At 38.6% G+C, this 19,156-nt stretch overlaps 2 protein-coding genes across 3 annotated transcripts in view; both read right to left on the reverse strand.

Moving 5' to 3' along the window:
• LOC311256217 (alpha-2-macroglobulin-P-like) overlaps nt 1-12,083 on the reverse strand; it is a 30,129-nt gene extending 18,046 nt beyond the window's left edge. Inside the window, exons 1-11 of the mRNA XM_084351067.1 lie at nt 12,056-12,083; nt 11,649-11,829; nt 11,266-11,422; nt 10,108-10,160; nt 8,710-8,730; nt 7,711-7,876; nt 6,525-6,609; nt 6,288-6,411; nt 2,180-2,297; nt 1,982-2,091; nt 1,716-1,883 (exon numbers count right to left, since the gene is read on the reverse strand). Of these exons, the coding sequence (XP_084207193.1) occupies nt 1,716-1,883; nt 1,982-2,091; nt 2,180-2,297; nt 6,288-6,411; nt 6,525-6,609; nt 7,711-7,876; nt 8,710-8,730; nt 10,108-10,160; nt 11,266-11,422; nt 11,649-11,822 (1,176 nt within the window). The 5' untranslated portion in view covers nt 11,823-11,829; nt 12,056-12,083. The remainder of the gene's footprint in view (nt 1-1,715; nt 1,884-1,981; nt 2,092-2,179; nt 2,298-6,287; nt 6,412-6,524; nt 6,610-7,710; nt 7,877-8,709; nt 8,731-10,107; nt 10,161-11,265; nt 11,423-11,648; nt 11,830-12,055) is intronic.
• A 3,068-nt stretch (nt 12,084-15,151) lies between these two features.
• lyrm9 (LYR motif containing 9) lies at nt 15,152-18,121 on the reverse strand. Of its 2 annotated transcripts, none has more exons than XM_084352007.1 (4): nt 17,985-18,121; nt 16,938-17,089; nt 15,553-15,645; nt 15,152-15,474 (listed from the first exon to the last, which is right to left on the reverse strand). In XM_084352007.1, exons 2-4 carry the CDS (start codon nt 17,061-17,063, stop codon nt 15,457-15,459), a joined length of 237 nt encoding a protein of 78 aa, XP_084208133.1. In that variant the 5' UTR covers nt 17,064-17,089; nt 17,985-18,121; the 3' UTR covers nt 15,152-15,456. The 2 variants fall into 2 exon arrangements, with proteins under 2 accessions (XP_084208133.1, XP_084208132.1); XM_084352006.1 differs by having other exon boundaries at nt 16,938-17,086; nt 17,985-18,120.
• Nucleotides 18,122-19,156: the final 1,035 nt, after the last annotated feature.

Consider the following 19,156-nt stretch of genomic DNA (forward strand, 5'->3'; position numbering starts at 1 on the left):
TAGCTTGTGGAATTACAGGTAACACTATCAATAAATAATATTTTGGTCCTTCCTTCTCCCAATTGCAAATAACTCCTCCTCCAAAGCCTCTACTTTAGATGGTGCTTCTGCCCAGTGGAAGAGACGAGGATTTAACTGGGTGGGTGACTTGTATGTGAAGGGGACTTTCCCCTCCTTCACAGAACTGAGGGAGAAATATCATTTGAATTTTTCTTTTAGGTTTCTTCAAGTCAGGGACAATGTGAAATCACACATGCAGGACTACAGCACTGCAAGTCCAGACAAACATGACGACTGTTTAAATAAGCAGGCGGATTCAGAGAAGTTGATATCTTATATCTACAATGTTCTGCAAATCATTAATGCCTCGTCCACTGAGATCAACAAACATGCGTGGGAGGATGAGCTGGCCAAAATATTTCCAAAGACAAATGGGACAAAAGTTTACAGTAAATACAAACACAAACTTGGAGCAGTTTCTTATCCTGTATGAATGCAGAGACCTCTACTCTGATGCTTCAAATAAAAAAGTGTGAAATATTAATAACTCTATTTGGGAAAGGAACATCCCATGCAAAGAAGATAGCCACGTATGCTAATTTGGGATGTCTTGGACCAACCAAAGGAAAGTTATCAGGACCAATCCAGCATATTTTACTTTAGCAGCACTGGTGATTGACTATGATCTAACTCCAGATGGAGCCCAGGGGGTCAATGCAAAAGAAAGAGTGGTAGCTGAAGAGGCAAGTCCAACCACAGCAAAGAAGTATATCGTGTTTTTCCCCATAAATGAGTCAGATGTTTAGAAAGGCAATCAGCTGTTTGAAGCAACCCTGATAAGGTCAAGTTAATATACAAGTTCAGTGTCCATTACAAAATCATACACAGTACAAGGTATGGTATCTATTAGGATGTAGTAGCCATGTAAAGACATTCCATATACAGTATGTATGGGTGAAGCTGTGGTGAACTGTGGCTGAAATGTGAATGGGAACAATAAAAGTGTAATCAAAGCAGAAATTTCTACACCACTTGTAGAAGAAATTAACAAAGTAGGGCGAGTGTTTTCAACAAAAAACTGTAACATAGCTTGCTGACAGACCTACTTACAATTCCCTGGTTATAGTGTATGAATTTTAAACTGGCTACACAACTTTTTGCTTTAGCTTAAGTAATTACACATTGCACAGTGTAGGCCTAATGGCGGTAAAACAATGACACTATTCACGTATAGATTGGTTCCCTATAAATCGTGCTCTCACTGTGCCTCTGTTATTCCCGCAAAAATGGAGTTGGCATTACGGCACAGAGGAAGTGTAACGCAACCAAAACAGGAGGAGGCATTATTTTCTAAGGTTGCTATCCCCAGGTAACTGTGGAACACTTTAACTTATGTTATAATTATAATAATAATTTTATTTATAGAGCACTTTCCATCAAAGTGCTGTACAGTTACAAAACATTTAAAACATATAATCCAGCTTAAGCAAGGAGCTACCACAACACACTACAGTAAAATATAAAGTGTGAAAACACAGCAAGTGGATTGTCTACTTTTGACTTTTAAAAATGTCTCAATTTGCGAATAATCAGGGTGATGATTTACACTGGTCTTGGCTCTACTGTGGACTAAAAGCTTGTGAGTGTAGCTTTTGCTGCAGCAGATTTTCCCACGATCATGTCACTACCATTTAATACCATAATCATTTACTTACAATTAGTTGAATGTCTCCTTTGAAGCTGGTTGTGTTTAATGAGAAAGTGACGATACCATCACTGTCCGTTGTGAGGTTCTGCTGCAGATGTGATGAGGACATTGCACCATGGAACAAATGGACCAGCTTGTCAGGGATAGGTGTATTATTGTAGTAAACAGCTTTAACCTGTTGGAAGCAAAAAGTTGTATCACTGAGAATGCAGATGGCTTCAGGTGCACTGTGTTCCTCACAGTGAAGAAATGAAGACCACATCTATCTCTTACTTTTCCTTCCAGAATTACTGCTTGGTCGTAAACCTTGGGTGTGTCAATAAAGGACAGCCTTCCAATAACGTAAGAAAGCATCACTCTTTTCGTTTGTAAGAGTACAGTACCTGTAAGAAAAACTGCCATGTTACAACAGTCTGCCATATTGTTGAAAAAGAACACCATTTTTTTAGAAATATGAAAACTGAAACTTGCCTGTCCCCTCCTCTGTCCCTTTGGCTATGAGATGCAGTTCATCATGCAGTGACCTGAAGTCAACTTTAGTGAAAGTGGACATCTCAGTCATAAACGTGGCACAGCCATTCTTTTCTGTCTAGATAGTACAACAATAAAGATGTATTAAAACAAAGAGTTGTAGCTGTCACAGTGCCTCACTGAAGTTTTATTAACCCACTAAATCACTTGTCCCACCAACTGATACTGTCATTTGTCATTACCCATCAGATCATCAACAAGTTTAGAATATTTTAGTTCAAATATCTGGCGATTATTTGACATTTAACCATAGCAATTCGAAAAAACAGCCCAGACAAAACTGCAGCATGGTGAGAAGCTCAACTTATCTGGGTTTGTGGTAACTAATGACACCTTACAATTCCATAAAAGAGCTAATAAAATCCTAAAATCACTGTAAACCACGGCCTTGTGGGGTTTGTTGCTTTATGAAACAGTTTCAGCATGTACATGGAAAGGTTTCATAAAGTCAGATTGCCAAGCAACATTCAGAGTCGGCAGCAACACACAGACGCAGCAAAAAGCCAGCTTTAACTGTCAACAGACAAGTTTTCTGCTTCAATATCTTCATGAAGTCAATGTTGATTGCACAATGTAATGCAGTGATTCTTAACCATAGGGCCACCTAGAGGGCTGCAAAAAACTTTCAGTTTTGCACCTGTGGGCCACGAGGGTCGCGGGACTGCATAGGGTATCAACTGAAGACACCAGAGACAAGCTATGGCTGTGTCTCAAATCAGGGGCTACAACGCCGCGCGAAGGGCGTCCCAATTCGAAGGCTCCTCCAAATGCACCCCAAATGCGGCCTTCTTTTCCCTCTTTTTGGAGGATGCACGGCTACTATCCTTCACGGCCTCCCATATTCCAAGATTCTTTGCGCGCCCGAAAAAGAAGAAAGAAAGAAAGAAAATTGCGACATCAAGTGGTGTAGATCGTCACTTTCGCGGGCCTGGGCGGCAGAAATCGTGATGTCAGGGTAAGGGGCGGGAACATCTGGTGACGCAACCAGGAAATGCGCCGAAGGCTAGACCGTCCCATTTAACAACGGTGGACGCAACTTTCGAAGGTACCTCCGCAAAGGCCGCGTCCTTCGAAGGATGCAGCCCCTGAATTGAGACGCAGCTTGTGTTATCCATGAGACGCTCAGTTACAATGCAGCTTCCGACCACATGGTGGCGGTAATGCGTCAGTAAGTTGTTTAACAAGCTCACAGAAGAACAGAAGAAGACATTCAGCTAGCCGCTCACCTGTAGCAAAAGTGATCGAGAAGTTTTTAACACGAAAAAATGAAGACAAAAGTGGTGCCGACCCCCCCAAAAAGACTAAAATAATGCACAAGTGTAAGAGCCCAGTGTGTGGAGTGTGGTCTGACGCTATCTAACCAAGCTCGTGGGAAAGCCGGTGGAATTTTTCAAGAGAAAAAAAAATGGGCTGCAGATGCAGAAAAGGTCCAATTGGGCCACGACCGCCCCCCTCGTGGTCCAATTGTTGAAAAACACGCACTCTTCAGTGGCGAGAACGCGCTGTATGTGCCCTTTTTTTTCTTCTCGCCCCTGCCCTTCAAAAAGTCTGTGCACACCACTGGCCTCAGACATACAGCATCAACTTCTTGAAAGAATAAAAAGTAGTCCATTTTCCATTTTTTGTTTGCTATCGCTGGGCCAGTAGTTTGCACGGAGACATACTGTTCTGTGGAGAGCTACCAATACGAGCTACAGCTCAGAAATGTTTCCGCTGCATGGATAACTACTTTACTGAGAATGGCCTGGACTGGCAGAAATGTGGCAGGTCATCAGACAGATACTGGATTGTGCACCAGAATGGACACACTGTTTTCTCCACCGTGAAAGCCTTTCCACGAGGTGATGACTGTGAGTGTTAAAACCATCAACTTTATTAAAAACAGTGCTGTGAACTCCAGATGTTTTGCCAAGCTTTGTGAGGACATAGAAGCAGATCATGTCCAGCTGCTCTATCACAGTGAAGTGAGATGGCTCTCAAGAGGACTGGTCCTCAAGCTTTTGTTTGGACTGAAGAATGAGGTCTTCACTTTATTCACTGAGAAAAAATCTCCTTTTGCACATTACTATGCCAACACAAAGTTCACAGCAAAACTTGCCTACCTCTGTGACATGTTTTCACTACTGAACCAGCTGAACATCTCTCTTCAAGGAAGAAACAGCAACATATTTTTTGTTGCAGACAAAGCTCAAGCTTTTAAGAGAAAACTTGCTTTGTGGACCAAGAGGGCCCAGGAAAAGAGGATGGACATGTTTCCAATTTTGTCTGACATTTTGGAAAACTCCCCTCAGGTGAAGCTCAGTGACTCAGTCTCTCAGCACCTCTCACAACTGGCAGAGAAATTTGATGAATACTTTCCTGGGGATCCCAGAGAGGGACACATGTGGATTTTAGACCCATTTTCTGTGGATCCCATTGCAAATGATGTTGCTTTCCCCTCACAGCTGGAATCCCAGCTTCTGGAAGTTTCCACCGACAGCACTTTAAAGTTGCAGTGGGGCAAACTGGACCTGGGCTCCTTCTGGATTGCTGTCTCAAAGGAGTACCCATGTCTTGCACTGAGGCTGTGAAACTCCTTCTCCCATTCACGACTACATACCTGTGTGAATCAGGATTCTCCATTGTGGCAGCAACTAAGACCAAAGCCCGAAACAGACTCAGAGCAACGCTGGAGGCTACTCTGAGAGTGAGCCTTTCCCCCATTCCACCCAGACTGGATCTGATTGTGTCTCAGAGGCAGGCCCAAGTATCTCATTAAGAGGTGAAGATAAAAAAGTAGTTGCAGCTTGTTAAATATGGACTGTTTGACTGTTCATTGATTTGATTGTTCATTTGTCAAAGACATACAGAGCAACATCTGGTTCTGCCATGCAAAAATGCTGCAAGCAATTGTTAAATACATTCGCAGATTTTAAGGCTATAGTGTCATTTGCACTTTATTTCAATTTTATTCAGTTTATTTAATTTAAAAAATATATTATTTTGAATGTATTTATTTTATCACCACCTTTTTTATTGATTGATTTTTTTCCTTTTTTTGCTAAAAGTAAAATCTAAACATTGTTCTTTTTTTATTAATAAGCCTGACTTAAGCCTTTACATTTTTTCTTGCTTGATTTGTTCCATGAATTATCAGCAAAAGTTAATAAAAGTTTGATAGAAAATCTTTGTGGCTATCACATTTTATCATGTCATTTTATTATATATTAAACTTTATTAAGGTTGTACCTTGTTAAACTGTAAGTGGATTTGGTTTATTATTGAATACAAATCAAACCAAGAGTGAGATCAATTAAACCTATAGAGTGTTAATATTTAATGGGCCTCAAGGTCAAAAGGTTAAGAACCCCTGATGTAATGGATATAGAAGAATGAAACCATCGGCATGACATTTTTTCCCTGTAAACCTCACTATCACTTTACAGTGTTGTGTGCCACCAGCCGGCAGTCACCTGGGAAAAGGACGGTTAACTGGCGATCCATTTCTATTATAGACTAAATGGCTGAGTGAGCTCATGTTTTGTCCTGTGATATTTCTATTTGTGACTCTGATGAAAATGGAAACGATCCAGTTGTCTTTGCAACAGCGGCGCTAACAATAATTTCACTTGGGAACGCTCGGGGGGGAAAGTTGTGTGTTTCACTTTTGATTATTAAAGGTGCATGAATGAAATCATTTTGTCTGATTAGAAACAATTACTGCAGACTTGCATAAATCGGATGCGTTTATTCAATAGTTAAGGTGAACACCTAGATAAATGTGTTTTTCCAGTGTTTATTGTTCTTAAATGTAATGCATTCCAAATCAGTTATCCTGTCTCCTGTAATGAGTCACACGTCTAGTTATTTCATTTATACACATCAACTCACTCAACTCAAACTTTCCATTAAATGTAACCCTTTACACTGAACTAATGTATTTAAATAAGATGGAAAATGTACATGTAATAAAATATTATCAGGCAAATTGTTTTTTTAGTGTATTTATATCAAATGTTTTATGTATTTTAATGTGGTTTTGTGTCACGTGGAGTTATATCAACTGTACCTGCTTTGCCTCCTTGTGACATGGGGCGCTTGTGTCAGGGAAAGGGACTCGGCCATATAAATAGGCCATAGGTCGGCACATCATCAGTTCAACAGAGCCTGGCACAGGCTGTCCATATGTATATCTGAATAGATGGAAAGTTTTAAACAAATCAGTGTGTTGAAAATGTTTCACTCATTATCAAATCATGAAAATGTCACTTGTCATGTGTATCAGTGAGGAAGTCTCATGACTTACTTTGCACAGACTTCCACGTAGATTTTCTCCTGCCCAACGCTTATCTCATCGGGCACCTTTATTTTTACACTAAATTTTGGTAAAACTGAGGATAAAAGGTTGTTGTTAGCATTTGTTGTTTACGATGGAGTATTAGGGCCACATTGAGGGGAAAAAAAATCACAAACTTCGAGAATAAAGTCGTAATTTATGAGAATAAAGTCGTAATTTATGAGACTAAAGTAGTAATTTATGAGAATAAAGTCGTAATTTACGAGAATAAAGTCATAATATTACGAGAATAAAGTCGTAATTTATGAGAATAAAGTCATAATATCCTAACATGTTGTTTTAGAGGAAGACAGTTGGTAAAATGAGGGCCGTGGAGGATTTTGTGGAATTGTACTTTAGGATAGGTTTCACATACAAGGAGATACTTAATCTTTTGGCACATCAGCATCATATCATCATAAGTATTAGGACTTTAAAAAGACAATGCAAGAAAATGCATTTTTTCCAGAGACATATCTTTTAATAACTTCACAAGTAAGTAAACAGTCCGAATAAAATCGCTTCATACAAAGATCTGCAAGTGACCTCAAGAAATCCAATGTCTTTGGCTTACTTTTGTAATCCATGACAACTTGATCACAAATGATCAACACATATGTTCTGTAAACAATAATAACCTTGCTTTGATCACAACAGATCAATACATTTTCTGTAAACAATAAAAACTTTGGTTTGATGCAAACACATCAATACATGTTTCTGTAAACAATAAGCAACCTGTCAAGATCAACATACTTCTGTAAACAATCTGATCACCTGTTTGTCACAACCATTCAATCGACCTACTTCCGTTTTAAGTACTTCGACTTTTTTCTGACTTTATTCTCATAAATTACGACTTTTTTCTCGTAATATTATGACTTTATTCTCGTAAATTACGACTTTATTCTCATAAATTACGACTTTATTCTCGTAATATTACGACTTTATTCTGATAAATTATGACTTTATTCTCGTAAATTATTACTTTATTCTCATAAATTACGTCTTTATTCTCATAAATTACTACTTTATTCTCATAAATTACGACTTTATTCTCGAAGTTTGTGATTTTTTTTTTCCCTCAATGTGGCCCTAATACTCCGTCGTAGTTGTTCATTACAAACTGTGGAAGGGAAAAATAAATGTTATTTACCATATTTCTCCACCTTGAAGCTTTGCTCTATTTTATTTCTGTTCATCCACAAAGTAACTCTGTAGGTTCCTTCCCGGGCCTCAGAGTTCAAGGGGTAAGACAGCTGCAGTATTTTCCCATTGGATGTGATGTTTAGCCACTGTCTAATGCGGTTGAGATGAGCATCCTGTTAAATAAAATCAATAGGAATAACATATGTGTTTGGGGGAGACTTTGCTAGACCTACTGTACCTGATCTCAAAATGACTAAATCCTTGGCTAAATCACACAGCTGCTCATGATTTTGTGATAACATGAAGAAATCTACTTGTCAATCCTGAATGTAAAAACATTCACATACGAAAAGAACATGTTTATATCCACATTATGTTTATATCACATTTATATTACAGTAAACAAAGATTAAAATGTATTTCTAGAAGGTTGATGTGCCAAATTTAAAGGTGCAATATATAAGAAATGTACTTGAAGACATTCAAAAATGAAATTTAAATATCAACAGAATGTGAAGAAATAGCAGTTTTGACATTATGATGTCTATGTATTGTGTTGCAGGGATAGCTACTGAAGTTAGCATGCTAACCAGCTAGCCCTAGCCGGTCCTGGTCCAGAGCTCCTGTGCTAGTTTGTCTAAGCCTGAACACTTCCCTGGTACTCAAAGCTCCAAACCTGGACTGCTAGCTGCATGGTTAACTAAGCTGATTAGCTAACATTAGCTACAGTTAGCAGCAGTTAGTTAATTGTGGTGTTATGCTGCCACCTATTTGTTTTGATTACGAATTCAACAGGATGCCAATTCTTACATATTGCCCCTTTAAAAGGGTTAGTCAACAACAGGGAAACACAATTAGCACTGCTCACTTAATTATCCCTCCACAAATCAGCTTTCATTCTAAAGAAAAACAAACAAAAAACAAAACACAAAGATGCATAAAGTCCAAACAAATTCAGCCTGATGGCCTGAATACACATTTGGTTGTGGATATTTCAGAGTCTTACCTGAATTTCAATCACGTTGAACTGCAAGAAGAGAGAACAAAGGGATTTGTTAAAAGGTGGGTTATTATACAGCTCCCCTAATAACTAGATAATAACCATGAGGCCAGCTGCACAAAGTAAGTTTTAATATTCACATGGACATTGATAATGATAGCCTTGGTACTGCATTTACTTCATTATTAGATTCCACTGGCTTCAGTCAGTGTGTACATGAACCGACTAGAGCCTCTAAAAGTAGAATGGGAGGCAGAGGCTTCAACAGTCAAACCCTAACCCCATGATGCACTGAGCTCCTCTCTTTCTCTCTATCTGCACACATTCATGTCTCATTAATACATGTTCCTGACTTGGCTTCTTCCCCAGAGTCTCTGTGCTCTCTCATGTTGCAGTTTCCCATGGATGGTGGTTGGCCCTGCTGCTCTGGTCCTACTTGACTTAAACTATCATCATTATTATTATTATTATTATTATTATTATACTTTTAGAATTATTAATACACATATCTCAATTAGTGAAGCTGTTATTACTGCTGTGGGTGCTACATATGAAATGCTTGTCACGCTGTAAACTGAATATTTGGTCTTTGTTCACGTTTATGCATGGTGAAAGAAATAAAGTGATTGTTATGCAGCAAATGAAGAATAACCCTGTGGATTCTGTGAGGAACACAGCACACAGCCATGTGACAAGAAACATTTCCCACCAACAATATACTATTTATCTTACTGTTATATATTCACATTATAATAGGATAACTCATATTGTTTTAACAATACATTTTTCGTGTTAAATCCAAAAACCACTTATCTTGTTATAACGTCGAACATTTCATGTTATTTGATAACTTATTGTTGTAACATTAAATGTTAGCGTCATACCATGATGACATAACCCTAACCCTTATATGAACATGATAATATAATGTGAAAATGTCTTGCTGTAACAAGGAACGATTTATGTTATAACAATAAGTTACCACGTTATAACAAGACAAATATTATATAGCTGAAACAAGAAAAGTTTCTTATGTTAAAGTAAAACGTTTGTGTTTTGGAACAATGTAAAAATATCTTGTTATTGATTTCATGTTATAATGTGAAACTGAGCCATCAGAAAAAACATTTGTTGACCTTCACCACATGCGAGTTTACCGAAAAGGGCCCTGGTTGTACTATCGACCCGGAATCATCAGGAGAAGGTATTTAAACAGACTGATTAAACACATATTAAAGGTCAAAGAGCAGTTTAGGTCACATTTTGTTCTCCAATCCACTTTACCTGAGTGATTAACGTGGCTCACTGGGACACAAATTTAAATCTGCTCTATGATCACTCAGTATTACCTCAACTGTGTTTGAATGAGGTCTAAAAGAGTGAAGAGACATTTCAAACACTCACCAGCGTGTTGACCGGTCTGAACTTGGTGTCCAGTGTGATGACTCTGAAATGCACTGAGAGAAATGCAAAGAGATTACATGAAGTTACTACACCTTATCTAAAGCTGTGTCAGACATCGTGATGGGCCACTGAAATCAATGTAGCTTATCAATGCAGGGATGGCATCATCATTGTCAAAGTGTATTAATTGGACTGAAACACAACTTGCTAATAGCTTTTTAATATTTGTCATGTTTTCTTCAACTTTAGAACAATATTTAGCCAATCAAAAACAATCATTGACACTTCAAGGTGCAATATGTAAGAATTCAAGTTGAAAACATTTAAAAAGTAACTAAAGTTATAAACAGAATGTGAAGAAATAATAATTTTGACATTATGACATCTATGTATTGTGTTACGGAAATAATTTCTTAAGTTAGCATGCTTACAAGCTAGCCCCAGCACGTCCCAGTCTAAATCTCCTGTGCTAGCGGTGTTCACACCAACATTCTCCCTGGCGCTCCAAACTCCCGGTCAGGACCACTAGCTGCACAGCTAACTGAGCAAACCAGCTAACACGAGCTAAAGTTATCAGGAGTTAGTGGATACTATAGTGATATGCTACCCCTTATTTGTTTAAAGTGTGAATTTTACAGAGGCCAATTCTTACATATTGCACCTTTAAAAGGAACAGTTCACCCAGAAGTGAAATATCTGTCATTGTCTAGGCTACACTCCTCCATGTAAAGTCGGGTGAAGTTTCATAGTCCACAAAACAAGTCCCCAGCTACTTCAGTTGATTAGCAGAATGCTGCAATGCTGTTTTGCTGTGAAGCTCCAGAAATGTTTTGTGGACTACGAAACTTCAACCGACCTCCCATTGGCATGTGGGTGAGTAATGACTGACTTTTGGATGAACTGTTCATTTAAGATCTCATTTTAGCAAAGGCACGATCTCATCAGTTCATCAGCCGTACAATCTCTTTTTTCCATCTTTATTCCAGTTATGTTTCGTGGGGATCTGAAACCAATATCAGCATGTACTGCGATAAAGGCTGGGAGACACAAGAAATATTTTGCTTCAATCAAGAGAAACACAGGTTAACAAGGATGCAGAAGCATCTATTGATAAAAACTTTTATTGTGATAGATTCTGGATCATCAGTTTAAAATTACCTGTTTGTCCAGGGAGGTAAATTGGTTTATCTGTTTGGATGATTGTGACAGGCTGATGGATTTTGATCATGACTCTTCTGACGTCTTCTGAGTGAAATGTGGCGCCTTGTACCTCTACCTTGAAATGCTGCACCTCATTTTTCTGCACGAAAGGAGCCTGTGGCAGAAATATAGAGACCAGCCGAAACAATCATTTACTCACAAAAAAAACCCATCAGCCTCACTGTATTGATTTTTACTTATCTTTCGTAAATCACAGGTAAAAAGTAGCATCAAACTGTTTTTTTATGTAGATCATGGCTAAATATAAATGGTGCAAATCCTGGAAAAGCATTTAGGTTTCAAATGTGGACTACATGAAACCAACTGTGTGAAAAGCTGACCTGAAACTGCGCACAGGTATGAAATGCTGTGCTGGTTGTCTTCTCAAAGAGGACCGCCCTCTTCTCTTGGGAGATCAGAGTGATGTTCATGACCAGAGTCTCACTGGGCTGCAGGAGACTCGCACAGAACTTGGTCTGAGCTCCAGCTTCAACAACTGCAGGAACGGCAACCATGTACTGCCTGCAGCCACAGAAACACATACACATGCAGAAGATACATGATAAGAAAGAAAGATTGTGCTAGAAAATAGGCAGATCAGTTAATGCTCAGGAACACATTAGAATGAACACACCAAACTGCTGAAAAAATCTAAACACAGTAGATCTCTTCAAATCCACTGTTCGACTGTCTTGTGGACAAGTTACAACAAATATATAAATGTTTCAGACAATTCAATCAAACCTACGGTTCGGCCACCACTTGACCCACAAACATCCAGCTTAGGCAAACAAATAGTGTCCATGTCCTCGTCTGAAGCCCAGGACGATCCATGGCTGACTGAGATGAGCCTCAGAGTGTCTTCTGTTACATAGTGTCTGATACAGAGCTCCACCTCCTTTCACTCATCACACACACACACACACACACACACTTTGGCTTATTTTGGGGATTTATGTGAAAATACCTCCTTTCGATGATGTCACTTTTTAGATGGTTTAAAAGGATACTTTTTTTTAACAATACGTTAAAAAAAAAACAATAAATAAAAATATTATGTTATAATATAACATAATTATAATAATAATATTATAATTATAATTATATTATAATATTATGTCTAAAACATGCAAATCACAAACAGAATCAATGACCAGGCACAACCCAGCAGGAGCCCAGAACACACTGAGAATGTGCTCGACTTCCTGGAGATTATTGTCAATTTCTCCTCCACTGTCTGTTTAGGTTTCCCAGGTCTGTCCAGTAGCTTCCATCGTCAAATGATGGAAGCTACTGGACAGAAATGGTGGTGATCAGCTGATGACTCTGCTCATCTCTTCACCCCATGTCAAAGACATCCAGCCATAGATCTGATGATGCAACCACAAATATGATCAATGTTGTTTGACCTTGTGGTTCTGGTACCAGGTACACTTATGCTTGAACATGATGTTAGTTATGGACTGTTTGTTCAGATTCACGTATTTGTACCAGTTTATTGCATTTCAATAATAGAAAATATTACTGCCAAAGGCTCCTTTGGTGCAGAATTAAGTTGGGCAGAATTTCCAGGTGAAGATACAAGTTGACACATTTCACTCAAAAGACCTCAGGAAGGTCACGGTCAGCGCTTCTCAGCTAATGACTAAACAGATAAACCAATGTGAACTGGACAGACAGGTAACTATTAACTGATCACCCTATCAGAATTCATTGTTGAGTTTGTAGGAAATCATGTTACCCACCTGAGATTTTTTTTTTTTTTAACAGCTTCTCCGTTGACTACTAAACAAGACTCAGTTATCAGCAAAGACACCTTCAAGCAGGTTTCAAAGTGCAAATCCCTGCTGTGCCGGGCTGATGTGCTGAGTGAAACGAGCCGCAGCAATTTACATTTCCATTACCAGTTTTAACACACTGAGCTGAGCTTAGCCGCACGCGAGATGGACCTTTCTCCAGTGTAAAGCTGACATGCGTCAAAATTTCAAATGTCAACATCAGAACTTCCTGGTATTATCTGAGTGACTCTCTGAGGTGAAGTACTGTCATTCTAAACTGAAATTATTTTGAGGAAACAGGTAGTTTCCTTTGATGTAAATCTGAATTTGAGGGAAATATTGAAAATATTTGACTATTAAGTGGGCTTTAATGTTGAAGTTCCTCATCAGAAGCTCCTCATATTATGTTAATTTTTACATTGGACTAATTATTCACACAGGTGAAATGCCATGGCCTCCATCTTCTAAGGCTTCAATGTGATCAGAATTAGGATGGTAAAATGGTTTAAGCAAATAATCAGTGAATGAATTCCTTAAATGCTCAATTAATTAATTAACTAATCGATCAATTAACTCGTCAATTAATTAACAGACTGACTGATTTAATGTGAAATTGCAAATTGCGTTCATAGGTCGGTGCTATTATTTTGAATTCTGTTCTTGCACTGCATTACTGTAATATCTATTAAATACAGGCACCACAAAATAACTGGGGCTAGTTTGACTGGGGTTTTTGGAGTGGAGGCAGGTTTGACCGCAGTGCCCTCCTTTACTTTAATGTGACATTTTGTCTTGTCTCTTTGTTAGATCACCTGTGCTTTGTCTTGTTTTACCTTTAAAATAAAATTAAAGAACATGTGTCAGCTATTCATTCTCAGTTCTAGTTTATTCTAGTAAAAAACCCTGTAGCTTGGAGACCTTATCATTTGTTCTTAAAGGAGCACTCTGTAGTTTTGGTGAATAAATGTAAATGAGAAGAGAAAGATCTTTATTGGCTGATTTTTTTCTGCCTAAACAAACTAAATAAACAACCCCTATTTGTTTTCATGACTGAATAAACAAACTGACTGAAAGGTTTGACTGAAAGTGTGGTGATTTTGAAAACTTAATTTTAGTCTCTGAAAGTCACGCAACATGAGCATCAGTTCACTTAACTCTGACTGCACTACACTATAATCAAGCAGCCAACATGGTAAAAAAAAAAAATCATAGTTGTTTTGACAGATATTACATTTGCAGTACGAGTCATCACTAGTGGGAATGGTCATTTTTGCATTACTATTTTCATTTTTTTCATCAAAACACTATTAAAATCTTGATGATGTGACATTTGTGGGAGTTTGTACCAAACAAACATGTTTTCTTCCATCTGGAGAACAAGATTACAAATCTTGACCAGGACATCTCTGCAGCTCTACAGTACTTCAGTATACTGCCGTCTGTCACACATTTTACTAGAGCCCGACCGATATATCGGCTGGCCGATATTATCGGCCGATATTAGGCATTTTCCAAACTATCGGTATCGGCATTTATAATGGCCGATAAATGAATATTTAAAAAATAAAATAAAAATGGACAAAACACCCTTCAACCATGTTATGAGTGTTGGCGTTGCATATTTAGTCCACCAGAGGACACTCTACAACGTCCCTGTTGGCAACACTCGTGTTTAGAACGCCACAAACCCGACAACCAGCTGATCCAGGCCAGAGTCTGGCAGAGCGAACCAGTTATCCACGACTGAGATCATTGTTGAAGTGTGTTCATTGTAAGTTGGCAATTGTCACGAGAAATACATTGCTTAATTAACAATTAAAAGAACATCCCCATCAGTTCTCTTAACTCAAATAAGCATGACAAAATTTGTGACTACCATGTCCAGTTATCGGCCGTTATATCGGAATATCGGATTTTTAAATCACTAAATATTTGTATCGGTATCGGCCTTAAAAATCCTTTATCGGTCGGGCTCCACATTTTACCTTTATGATAAAGTTGCTGCCTCGGATATTGCACTTGGCCTTACTGCGATTAGTTGTGCAGCCCTAAATAAGACAACTGAGTTATCATTTTTGAGAATTAATTTATGGAAAAAGAAAAACAATACATATCAATTCATTTCTGTCAAGGAAAAGTATTTACACCTATTAACATTACAGTGAATTGAGCAGTCATTTTATACATTATATAGTATAGTAACAGTAAATGACTGGTGAGCTCTCATCAGATGTTGCTTCATGGTGGCTGTTCACCCACAGGCTTCACATCACCAACAAACACTTGAAACAGTACATCGACCACTTCGACTCATGTCAGGTGCAGCGCTGCAAGATTCAACTGCTGAGGACGTGTTCATGGCTCATGACCCTCACTTCTTCTTGGTATACTGTAAATTAAAAAGAGAATTTAGAATTGCAGTGTGTAATTATTTGTACATCAACATGAAAAAGGCCTTCATCCTTACTTTATCAAGAATCCAGTCTGCGTCTGCAATAGCTCTTTGGATGATCATTTGTATCCTCTCTGGGTCATCTTCATCGGAGTGACTTTTGTAACCCTGGAAACCAAAGCCAAGGATCAGGATAATATAGTGTTGGGGAAGCTGTTTTATGTATCCAGGCTAGGAAAACCATATCAAACATGTTTAATGATGACACATAAAGGATGTATGATTCATTGTTCTTAGATGTTGTGAAGGCCATGAATATGTTAGCAATATCTACATGAAGAAAACACAATCAGAGTTTGTCATGGTTATGGAAGAAAGGTCAAAGGTCAGTGCTGGTATGTCAGCTGAGGAGAAAGGACTGACAGTGTCCCGGAGGAATCAACAATTTCAATGTTACTTTTTAAATAATTTAAATACTGTATTGTCTACATCCATTTTTACTGGCCATAGTCTTCTTCTTTCCTGCCTTTTTTGACCCATCGTGAATGTGTATTGTGTCACCTGCATGCACATGACAAGACAAACCTGCTCCACAGTGCTATGACAGGTCACTCCACTGGGAACCCTTCATTTTCTGATGAGTTTCAGAGGACAATCCTGAGTCAAGTGTAGTCATTAACGTTATGTCATTTTTTTAGGCAGAAATGTACTCCCAGATCTTAGCTATGACTTTGGCGAGTACAATGTTATCATAAATGAAAGGATGGACAAATCTACAAGAATGAGAGCCAAGTTGTAATGAACTTGAATTATCCTTAGCTGGATAGTTGAGAATACTTTGAAGTCTCATTAGACTTTGTGGACAACAACTATGACTGCCTGGTGGAGAAAAACATGCAATTACTCTAACTGTAATACATACTATTTGGTATTTTATACTGAAAAATAAAACACCCATGACTATATGTGTAATGATCTGTTAATCATCATTTTAGAGCCAATTACTTAGTGTTGCCTGGGAGAGCAGGTGACAGCAGCCACAACTCTTGAGTATTCGATTAGTGTCTTTGTCAGAAACTATGGCAAAAGTCCTGTATGACCTGCCCATGAGTACAGAAAACATGCAAACTCTGCAAAGAAAGGCCTCGTCAGATTGTAACCCTGGATTTGTTTTGCTGTGAGGTGACAGCATTAACCACTGAGCCTTCATGGCACTGACTATAGGACTGACCTCACTGCCTATCAGACTGTTTTAGATTTCAAACTGATCTACAGCTTTACATACATGTAGACTCCTTTGGTGTTTTCATTGTCACAAGAGTCAAATGATGAGCAGCTCAGTCTCCTGCTTGAAAGTTTGGAAATTACTTGTTTATGAGCCAAATTCTACATAATACTTTGTCCAAGATCAATTGAAAAGCATTGGGCTTGTCAGTAGTTGGGGCACGTGACGACCTCACCTGTTTTATGGCATGTCGGTAATGCTGCTGCATTGCTGTGGATGGTAACTGCCTGCAACATCTGAGGAGATATCGATAGAGCTGCACTGGTGTCTGGATCAACTCAACTGCAACCAAAGGCGGCATCCCTTCCTCCTCTGTTTAAACTGCTGCTGGTACAAATACAAATCAAGAGCACATTAGAATTAGAGACACTATAATCACCACAGAAAAAGGAATTCATAAAGAATGAATGGCTTTGTGTTTACATTATCATACAAAGCATATGAACCAGCAAGATCAGCTCTGTGCTTGGTTTAGTTTGAGTATCGTGTGTTTGTCTTGGCAGCACTTCATGGACCAGCTGACAGACAAATTCAAACATTAATCCAGTTTGATCGCACTTTTTCATCATTTCTACCGGATGCAAAAATTGTCTCAAAAAGTTTCTGTGTCTACACAAAAAACTTCATAAAGTGACAACGTGTCAGTGGTGCTAGCTATTTTCTGTTTTGTTTTTTTATACGTATGCAAAGTGCTTTACAATATCATTGTAAGGGCTATCTATACACTAGTCTCTTTCGTTAAATTTTCAATTTCAATTTTAAAATGAGACTATTCTCTATCTCAAAGTTGCAGGGTTCTTTTCAGGATTTCACCTCCTGTAATGTCTACATGTGGCTCATATACCAGCCCAGATACTGACTCGCAGTAACGCAGAGGTCTGCAACAGCAAACCTTCTTTCCCTTGTGTAGTCAACTGTCGGGTTGCATTTATCATGTGCCAAATATCATACGACTATCTGGCATAGAAACTAAATCAAACATATTATTCAAAGTGTTTTATTAATATTAAAAATAATTGAAAAAAATCCAGAGAAAAGGTCCAAAATGCTTCGTACACAGTGGCATGTCTACACTTTATCCTCGGCTGACCTTAGCTGTTAACTACGTTGGATACAATGCAGCCAGTACGTTAGCTAACTAGCTAGGTGAGAGCGTAACTAAGCTGCTACAACACAGTGCCGACATTATCACCACCAAACAAACGTATAGCGTGAAGCTTACTGTAGCTGTGGACCGCAGTGAAGGCTGTCACAGGGCGTCCAGCATTATAAAACAGCCCACGGTGTCACATTATGACACTAGTGCACTGTAAGCGGATGTGTTCGTTGCTGTAGTCTTCTTCTTGTGTTTAATGCTGTTAGCATCTATGTTACATTGGACCACTGCTGCCCTCTGCTGACTGTATTAAAAACACCTGACCGTCCACCCGTGGTAGATGAAGGCGAGTACATTTGGGTTGTTGGTCTGTTATTTATTTGTTTGTTGGTTGGTTGGTTTGTCTGCAGGATTACACATAAACTATTAAACAGATTTCCTTGACTTTTGGATGGAGGATGGGTCTCGGCCCAGAATAGGCCCCTTTCACTCTCAGTGCGGATCCAGAAATTTTTCTGAGCAAATAATGAACGAATCTTCAGGAAGAAAATCAAATATCTGTAAGTGAGTATTTCATGTGGATCCTAGATGTGGTTATCTTAAATCATGGTTAAGCAATTATGGGTGGTTTATAATTTAGTGTGATACAGGGCTATCCAGTTTCATATTGGACTAGGCTTGACTGAATTAAAGGGCACTGTTGGGCCTTGACGAAGGTATACGCTCTGCTGAGTGCCATTCTAGTTGAATTTAAGTTGGATAAGGTTAACTCAAGAGGCAAAATTACCAATAGTTTTTAGATCTGTACCTAATACTTAATTAAAATCATTATTCACCAGTAGTACTTTGACCTTACTCCTTAGAGTGAGCCTTACTCTGGAGAAAGGTCCATCCCTCGTGCGGCTAAGCTCAGCTCAGTGTGTTAAAACTGGTAATGGAAATGCAATTTGCTGCGGCTCGTTTCACTCAGCACATCAGCCCGGCACAGCAGGGATTTGCACTTTGAAACCTCCTTGAAGGTGTCTTTGCTGATAACTGAGTCTTGTTTAGTGGTCAACGGAGAAGCTGTTAAAAAAAAAATCTCAGGTGGGTAACATGATTTCCTCTTTTGAGTGAAATGTGTCAACTTGTATCTTCACCTGGAAATTCTGCCCAACTTAATTCTGCACCAAAGGAGCCTTTGGCAGTAATATTTTCTATTATTGAAATGCAATAAACTGGTACAAATACATGAATCTGAACAAGCAGTCCATAACTAACATCATTTTCAAGCATAAGTGTACCTGGTACCAGAACCA

Source organism: Pagrus pagrus (genome assembly GCF_965226575.1).
Source record: "Pagrus pagrus genome assembly, chromosome: 4".
Taxonomy (NCBI): Eukaryota; Metazoa; Chordata; class Actinopteri; order Spariformes; family Sparidae; genus Pagrus; species Pagrus pagrus.

Bases quoted from the DNA above. Each gene is read 5' to 3' on its own strand.
- lyrm9 (XM_084352007.1), bottom strand. From the start codon at position 17,063: ATGCCGCCTTTGGTTGCAGTTGAGTTGATCCAGACACCAGTGCAGCTC. The intron at 15,646-16,937 runs GTGAGGTCGTCA...TTTGGTTTCCAG, and splicing joins ACCGACATGCCATAAAACAG to GGTTACAAAAGTCACTCCGA.